The 9,325-nt window shown below is 39.1% G+C and overlaps 1 protein-coding gene across 3 annotated transcripts in view; it reads left to right on the forward strand.

Annotated features, from left to right (window-relative positions):
* The first annotated feature begins 1,319 nt into the window (after window positions 1-1,319).
* Window positions 1,320-9,325, forward strand: part of LOC123508605 (fizzy-related protein homolog) — a 20,648-nt gene continuing 12,642 nt past the window's right edge. For 2 of the 3 annotated variants that reach the window (XR_006675973.1, XM_045262410.1), the window contains exons 1-11: window positions 1,331-1,443; window positions 4,786-4,932; window positions 6,005-6,121; window positions 6,679-6,858; window positions 7,007-7,141; window positions 7,241-7,429; window positions 7,602-7,826; window positions 8,092-8,224; window positions 8,375-8,538; window positions 8,702-8,899; window positions 9,118-9,325. The exon at window positions 9,118-9,325 is cut by the window's right edge. Coding sequence is in view for 2 of the 3 variants with exons in the window: in XM_045262410.1 (XP_045118345.1) it covers window positions 4,813-4,932; window positions 6,005-6,121; window positions 6,679-6,858; window positions 7,007-7,141; window positions 7,241-7,429; window positions 7,602-7,826; window positions 8,092-8,224; window positions 8,375-8,538; window positions 8,702-8,899; window positions 9,118-9,159 (1,503 nt within the window). In the remaining variant the exon portion in view is untranslated. Of the gene's footprint in view, window positions 1,444-4,785; window positions 4,933-6,004; window positions 6,122-6,678; window positions 6,859-7,006; window positions 7,142-7,240; window positions 7,430-7,601; window positions 7,827-8,091; window positions 8,225-8,374; window positions 8,539-8,701; window positions 8,900-9,117 lie in introns of all 3 variants that reach the window. The other variant, XM_045262411.1, reaches the window with a different exon arrangement.

Raw genomic sequence — 9,325 nt, forward strand, 5'->3', positions numbered from 1 at the left:
CATACTGAACGTTGGAATTGTTTAGTGGAATAACTATACACTCCGTCTTGGTGGTGTTGTATGCTCCCTGGCATACGCCTCGCATGTGGCTGAAGTGAATCACCCGACGCAGCCATTAGGGTGATGTCATCCGCAGAGCTCAAAGTTGATACAGCGATCGTGGACATGACAACCGACACCAGAAACTGCCAGGGAGCCACTCAGGTCATCCATGTATATGATGAATAGATGAGGTGACAAAATACTGCCCTGCCTGATATCAATGGCAGAAGTGAAGCTGTTTGACCCCGAATCACCCTGAACTCTGGTAAACCACCTTCCAACCATTTTTTTTTTTTTTTTTTTTTTGGTACGTACAACTATCGAAGTGGTTGGTTTGAATCGATTTTTTCCTACTCCTATCCTTATTTCCTGAGCTACATGGAGCATTCTGACATAATACTTTTCCTTCCCGTGACTCGTATTAATACCGTATGTTGCGCTGATGGAGAAAGTGAAAGAAGAAAAGCAACAACCACCCGTCCTTGTTCGTATGGGTGGACAAAATAAAGTTATTGTTGTAGCGATTACCATATTATACCTCAGAGACTCATATATACCTATATACCTACCTAAATGTATATACAAACCGTGATGAGCAGTTGATACATTCATAAGTTTACTTTGGGATGTTCTTAACCTTATCAAAATATGCACCAATTGTATAACCATAATCACCTTTTTGGCGCACTTAGAGGGTAAATGGGATATGATCTAAATTCAGGTGAGTCTAAATGCTAAAATTATCAAAGGTAAGAGAAAATACGTGTTTGATAGCATACTTTTAAACTTAGATAAGGTCGCGGCAAGTGAAGCACAAGAGCGAAGCCAAGGACGGGACAGCAAGTCGCAAGAAAAAAATGCATTATCTAAACTTCGATTAACATTAAACTATCAAAGTAAAGATAATGAGACAAAATATATAACGGTGTATTTTCTGATATAAGGACAGAATTATGATAGTCCATTGAAACATACGATGGATGTGATAATACATAATAAATAACAATTTTGTTTGTTATTATTATTATTATTATTATTATTATTATTATTATTATTATCATCATTTTTATTATTATCATCATCATCATCATTATCGTTATTGTTATTCATTATTATTATCATTAAATGGTATCATCATCATCATCATCATAATAATAATAATAATAACAATAATAGTAATAATAAAAGTAATGGTAATAATAATAATCATCATCATCAGTATTATTTTTTTTTTTTGTGGACAACACCGTGGCGAGCGAAGCCAAGGTCAGTGACGCAGGGAAGAAAATCGGACGCAGTTGTCAACAATCAAAACAGCCGCCATATTTTGCCTCTTGTTGTAACGCTCCTGGGCTTCCTCCTTCACCTTCCCCTCTGGTATGCCTAGGAGATCAAAATAAGGTAAATCAGTCACTCCTGCCCTTATAAAGATTGACTAAAAGGAGAAATAAATGCTTGGTCTGCAGAGATGGTGGTTAAAGGGAAGTTGCTCTCAGCTGTTCACTACAATATTAAAAGTCTGCGTGTAGTAACGGTCGTTTTCCCAATTCTTTAGCCTTTTGCTGGGTCTCCGGTGCTTATTCTGCTGGAATGGTGTAGTGGCTAGTGGTTTTAGGATTCAAATAACAAGTTGCACTGAGAAATTTTGAAATATGGAGTGGCCTTGAGTCAGGACCCTCACATATTCTAGATGCCCTTCAGAATTAGGGGTTAAATTGAGGGTGTAGAGTTCTGATGTTTATTTATACATGTCATTATTATGCCTGCAGAGTGTACACCAAATTATAGCCAGGAAATGCTCATTTCTTACCATAAGCTAACAATCTGGCTGAACTGAAGACTCCAGGAAGTGTTGGCTTGGTAATGGGTGTGTTGCTGGGGTATGATGCCTCGTGAAAGCTCAGACTGACTCGTACACCTCTCCTACGCTACGTTGCAGGAATTACTTCCCGTTTGTTCACCACCAGATGGGCAGGTGCATTTCAGATATTGGTGCACTGTAAGCATCTGGTGATCTTCACAAACAAGGCGTGATGATATTGAAACACTATTGTTCTCATTTCAGAGCTATATTAAGTTAGAATAAGATTCACCCAGTTCATAATCTCACTGCTGATCCTTTCTGTGTGTAGATTATGATGAGAAAAGTGCCATATTTTGTCAAGAAATCAACAGTTATTGTCTGGACATTATTAGGCTGAGGTTAGTTCCATAATTTCTCAACATACTTGTAATCCTTTTGGGTATGATTCCTCATTGTAATTTATTTGTTTTTCATTTATATATTTATATATATATATATATTTTTTTTTTGTAAATTTCCAGTTTCACCACATTCTCTTTTCTGGACGAAACAAATTTTTTCTGGTAGATTTCGGCTTGCTTTTAATTAATTTACCACTTGTTTTTGGCGCAAATCACCCAGTTTTTTTTTTTTTTTTTCGCCCCCCAAACCTAACCTAACCCAACCCAACCCAACCAACCTAACCTAACCTATCTCATGAGGTGGGTAAAAAACACTTCCCTGTACGTACAGTCTCGGTGACAAGTAGGATACTGCACCACAGTAGGTAGAACGCCGTGATCACGTAAAAACTGTACAGATTTAGCAGAATCCTTGAAAAACTCAGCGATAACTTTGAAGTAATGCAGTTCACAACCTGCACAGTGGGACATCTTGCCTCAAACTGAATTCAAATTCATACCGCGAGCATCAAGGCCACCGTGATTGGTTGAATAAATTATGATTTTTTTTCATTGGTTGCCGGTTCACTTTCAAACGGAAGTAACCAATTAGCGGAAACAATAGCTCAAACAAAACAAGTCACTAATGTTGGCCCGCACGCTAGCCGCTCCCCTGGGTCGAGCAGCTCTCGCGCCAGTCTGCCTCTGTTCTGTTGACTCGGGAGTGAGATCGCCAAAAATACGATTAAATCTTTTAAATTCGGTATCGCCATTATAAATAGGTTACGCCTTATGAATATTGGATTCAAAATATTCGTCATGAGGAGCTCTATCTCATGAGGTGGGTAAAAAACACCTAGTGGAATGTGGTGAAACACTGGAATAATACCTTTTTTTTTTTTTTTTTTTTTGTTTGTTTGTTTGTTTTTTGGGGGGAGAGAAGGGAGCAGATGATAAAGTAGAGAAGGAAAAAAGCAAAGAATAGGCATTTAAAAAGCTAAGGAAATTTCCCTCAATATTTCAAGTTTCCTAATCTTACCTACTTGATGGGCTGGGGCCTCTCTGGAACCCCACCCCCACACTGCTAAGACTTAGTGAGGGGCCTCAAAAATTGTACGGTTGTGCCTTACTGGTTGTAATATGGTTCTCAGGACAATGTAGGTGGGGAGAGTTTGGTTGCTTCTTTAATGAATATGTGGAACCTCTTCGTTACATCTGTATGTCACATCTTAAACTTTGCCGAACACTGTCCCTTTTCACTTTACCTCTCTCACTTTACCTCTCTGCACTGGCTAGCCATATGTATTAGCAATGATGCTGAGGCTCTAGCAAAGTAGTTCCCAAACTTTTCAGCTTGTTACCCAATTTAACATGCCACACTAAGCATATTACCCTTTTCACAAAATTATGTCAACATGGATACATATGGTTAAATTAAAGTACAATATTAACGACCAACATATCACATATTTTACAAAAATTATTCCATTATCTAATGGGATGCATGCTATCGCCTGTTGCACGGGAGGCCAAATTATCATATTTTGCGATAATTATTGCACACCTGGCGAAGGTGAATAGAGGCAGTCTCAGGCAGTGAGTGACGACTGACGTATACTATAGACATGTGGATTACTGAGTGACTTTTGTCTTGAAGCATACCTGTCAAAATACTTTTGGGCTACCACACACTTAGATACATATTTCTTTTTTCTAAAACTGTATATTAGTTTTTGATGTTTATTGTTATTCAGCTTAACTTAATTAATCATAGTTGATAATTATTTATAATAGTTATTTATAATAAATAATAATTATTTATAGTAGATAATTATTTATAATAGGTTTACTTTACAACTTTGCATACTAAGTCTAAGTTAACATTAATCCTAATGTCAGATATGTTTTCTGTCACCTCTCCATTACCACCAAAAAAAATATAAAATTACCCCAAGGGGCTAATTTACCCCTAGTTTGGGAACCACTACTCTATCAGGATGCCTGATATGTCTGAAACAAATTAAAAGTGTAACTGACACTGCTATTGAAGGTTGTAATTGGTGGTCTCATGATGGCAGTGTGTGATTGGAAGGATCAGCTCTATAAAGAAATCTTATGTGCTGCTACTCACCAATCCCAGTTATAAACAAAAGAAAATTATTTTATATGTTTACTGTAGTGGGATTGTGTGCAAACCGCAACAAGTTGTATGCAATACCTAATTTTGTTTGTTAAGATCCAGAAGACTGAAAACAATCTTGAAAGTCTCAAGCCTCAGAGCAACTTAGAAATCTAAATCTGCCTTCTGTCGTGTTTAATAATTGAAACCTCTTAAAGTGATTCTGATTATATTTTAATTGTGAATGGATAGTTTCTCAAAAATACCAACTTGAGATAATGACATGCTTAAGGAAACCCTTTTTTAGTGGTGTTCGTGAGGTCCATTGCAGTAAAGATTGCAAAAAGTAGCTTATATACAAGAAAGCATCACACTCACTATTTTGCACTCTGGTCTCTTTTTTTGGCAAACTACTCCATGACTCTTTTTGTCACGTACAGGATAGATATCAGTGTAGAGAGGATAGGATGCACACCTCTAACCCATCGCCTTGTTTTGTGTCACGTTTAGTTATGGATCGTGAGTATGAGAGGCGTCTTCTCAGGCAACAAAATGGACCTGTCTCATCACCAGCATCACCATTGTCAGTAAGTAATGGTGTCTAGCCTTTCTCTGTTGTGGTTCATATTTGTATGTTTTGCTTATTTTCTGAAAGTTATGGAGTGGATGTGGTGAAAGTTGTGAAGGTGTGAAGCATTTTATGTGTAATAACTGATAAACTTGCATGATATCTGATGATCCTATGTAGTGTAATAATAAAGGAAACTCTTCAGTGTGTGTGTGTATGTGTGTGTGTGTGTGTGTGTGTGTGTGTATATATATATATATATATATATATATATATATATATATATATATATATATATATATATATATATATATATATAATTCACCTCGGTCGCCTGTTGGTCACCCAACCAGTCTTCCTCATTACGGAACGAGCTCAGAGCTCATAGACCGATCTTCGGGTAGGACTGAGACCACATTGCACACAACACACACCGGGAAAGCAAGGCCACAACCCCTTGAGTTACATCCCGTACCTATTTACTGCTAGGTGAACAGGGGCCACGCATTAAGAGGCTTGCCCATTTGCCTCGCCGCTTTCCAGGACTCGAACCCGGCCCTCTCGATTGTGAGTTGAGCGTGCTAACCACTACACTATGCAGTGTGTGTATGTGTGTGTGTGTGTGTAATTCACTGTTTGATCTGCTGCAGTCTCTGACGAGACAGCCAGACGTTACCGTACGGAACGAGCTTAGAGTTCATTATTTCCGATCTTCGGATAGGCCTGAGACCAGGCACACACCACACACCGGGACAACAAGGTCACAACTCCTCGATTTACATCCCGTACCTACTCACTGCTAGGTGAACAGGGCTACGTGAAAGGAGACACACCCAAATATCTCCACCCGGCTGGGGAATCGAACCCCGGTCCTTTGGCTTGTGAAGCCAGCGCTCTAACCACTGTGTGTGTGTGTTTGTTTGTGTTGTATAATGTATCATGCATCTTATGTCTGGATAGGGTGTCAGTGGTTATAGTAATTGCCTCATGCCAGATTGTAAGAATGTGAAATATGCAACATTTCTACCTTTAAAACTAAGTAAATTTTTCTTGGTAAATCTTACACTACATTTTTGGTCTGCCTTAAACAGCCCCGACGCCAGCTGGCCCACATTTCAGTGCAATCCCCCAGCAAAGACCGCACTGGGGACAGATTCATCCCCACACGAGTAGGTGCCAACTGGGATGTTAACTTTGCTCTGATTCAGGTGAGTTTGTTTCTTTACAGTTTCATGTTGCTTAGTCTTATATAGGTTGTCATCTAAGAGGAGGTGGTGGTGTAGTGGATAAGGTGGTGAGCAGGAGATTGGGCAGATGTCCACGCATAGGTTTGAGTCCCACCAAGTACAGCCTTGAAACTATGCCATTTGTTGAGTGGTTTAAAGTTACCTACATGTCACCATGATGACCAGGTTCTATGTGGTTACATCAAAGATGTGCTTGGGTGGTTACTTAGGTCTAATATGGGTACCACTATAAATAAAATTGCCTGCACCACTAATGAGTGGAAGCTGAACAGCACTTCCAATACTCTTCAAGTTACCTACAGGTGCTATAGGCCAGGACATAAAAAAATTAAAAATAAAGAAATAAAAGAAAATAAAAACTCATTTTTGGTAAAAAATGAACAAGTTTTCCTGGCTTACATGCTTCTCTTAATATATTTGATCTAGCTTAGACTAATTTCTTTACCACTAATGTCAGTGTTATGTGTAAGCAGTAACATCACTTTATGAACCACAATTTTGTCTCACAATCCCAATAGGAGAACAACAAAGCCAACAGTGAGGTGCGGAAAGGGCGTGAGGGAGGAGAAGGCAAGGATGGAGTAGCCTACACAACTCTACTGAGGAATGAACTCTTGGGCACAAGCATTGAGGATCTTCGAGACACTCCTGATGAAAGAAGAGCGCTGTCACCTGTTCAGAGTCCCAACTTGTACCATGTATGTTATTATTTTGTCTGAAAATGCAATTTCCTTTTAACTTGCAATAATGGATTAATGTTCTGGTATGTGGACATGGACATACAGTTTCACTCCATCTATTCTAGTATTGCAATATCTTATGTCACCATTTTGTTTTTTCTTACAGTTCTCTCCTCGCAAAAATCAGCAGCGGGAGGACACACTGTCACCCTATTCCCTCTCCCCTGTTAGTGCCAAGAGCCAAAAACTGCTGAGATCCCCAAGGAAGGCAGCACGCAAAATATCAAAGATACCATTTAAGGTTTGTATATTTATGTATATACAAGAAAATGAAGGATCTGGAATTTTTAAAAGCAATCTGATCGCATAGAGGAATGCTCTCACTTGCTTGTTCTTTCAGGTACTTGATGCTCCAGAGTTACAGGATGACTTTTACCTCAACCTGGTGGACTGGAGCTCTCAAAATGTTCTCTCTGTAGGATTAGGTCACTGTGTGTACTTGTGGTCAGCATACACCTCACAGGTCACTCGGCTGTGTGACCTTTCCCCCGATGGTGACACAGTGACCTCAGTGTCTTGGTCAGAAAGGGTAAGAAACATCTATCTATTCTCTCCTGTTGTTTATCTATCAATCTGTCCAGCAGATACTGGCCCAGATGGTGTTTAAAAGAGTCAACATTTTCATTCATAAGTCATAATCATATCATTTGTAAGCCTTATCTTTTGACCACATTCTCATCTCCTTGTGTCTGGTTGTGTAGGGCAACCAGGTGGCAGTAGGCACACACAAAGGGTTGGTGCAGGTATGGGACGTGGCCAGCAGCAAGCGAGTGTGCATTCTGAACGGTCACACAGCTCGTGTTGGAGCACTGGCGTGGAATGGGGATGTCCTATCCTCAGGTTCCCGGGACAGACTAATCCTTCAACGTGATGTAAGGACTCCCTGCATCATCCCAGATCGCAGGCTAGCTGGACACCGGCAGGAAGTAAGGAGTGGATTTGTATTTTATTTATTTATTTATTATTATTTATTAATTTTATTTATTTATTTATTTATTTATTTTATTTATTTATTTTTTTTTTCTAATTTTTTCCCCTGTGCCATCTTCCATGTGTGAAGTAGATCTGTGTAAAAATCTATGACTATTTTATTTAACATGTCTTTCATAATTTGAATTTTTCAAGCATATACGTAGATCTCACTTTGTACTTAAAACTTTAAGATGTTATCATACCTTATGTGTTTTTGAGGTGTGTGGGCTAAAGTGGTCACCGGACAGCCAATACCTGGCCTCAGGTGGGAATGACAACAAGTTATTTGTGTGGAATCTTCACTCTCTCACAGCTGTTCAGACGTACACTGAGCACAATGCAGCAGTAAAAGGTGAGTTGTCACACCTGTGCTTCTTGCTGAACATTATTTTGGAATCTTTTAAAAATCAGTTCCTTAAATTCATCTTGGACATTTGGTGTTACTATCTTCATGAATTGTATGCAAATATATAGACTAAATAAATCATTTTGATTTTGACAGCTATTGCTTGGTCACCACACCACCATGGGCTGTTGGCTAGTGGTGGTGGAACAGCTGATCGCTGCATACGTTTCTGGAACACCTTGACAGGACAACCGATGCAGTGCATTGACACTGGATCTCAAGTTTGCAATCTGGCATGGTCCAAACACGCATCAGAACTGGTGGGTTGTGAATGAAGTGTGACAGAACAGTGTATGTTGATGGTGAGATAAAGGTAGAATAGTGATTTAGAGCTAGCAAGTGAGAGGACAGGTCATGCATCATCACAAGTATGACTTAATACTTAATACACCATGTTGATATTCATAAATTGTCAATCCACAGGTATCCACTCATGGATATAGTCAGAACCAGATCTTGGTGTGGCGTTACCCACTCCTTGCCCAGGTGGCCAAGCTTACCGGCCACACGTACCGGGTGCTGTACCTTGCCATGTCGCCAGATGGGGAGGCTATTGTTACTGGTGCTGGGGATGAGACTCTGCGCTTCTGGAATGTCTTCAGTAAAGCACGCTCTCAGAAGGTACATAATTTTTTTTATTTATTTATTTATTTATTTATTTATTTATTTTTTTTTAGGTTTATGGTGATTCCATTTTATTTGTTTCATATGTAATTGAATATCTCTTCTTTATTTTATTTATTTCATTTATTATTTTTTTTGTATACTATTGGTCATTTATTATGATTGTTCATATACTAATCTTTGTGTACATAACGCATGTGTTGGTTTACCAACAGGAATCCAAGTCTGCACTCAACCTCTTCACATCTCTGCGATAACTGAAGGAGGAGAGGAGGAGGAGGAGGAGGAGGGAGGAAGAGGAGAAGGAGGAGGAGGTAACAGTGGTGGTGGTGACAGCAGCAAAAGAGGCTGCTAGTTTCATGTTTGTACATACTGGGGCATCAGGTGACTGCTTTGTAAACAGTCAAATTTTTCATAAATATA

This window comes from Portunus trituberculatus, chromosome 25 (assembly GCF_017591435.1).
Source record: "Portunus trituberculatus isolate SZX2019 chromosome 25, ASM1759143v1, whole genome shotgun sequence".
NCBI lineage: Eukaryota > Metazoa > Arthropoda > Malacostraca > Decapoda > Portunidae > Portunus > Portunus trituberculatus.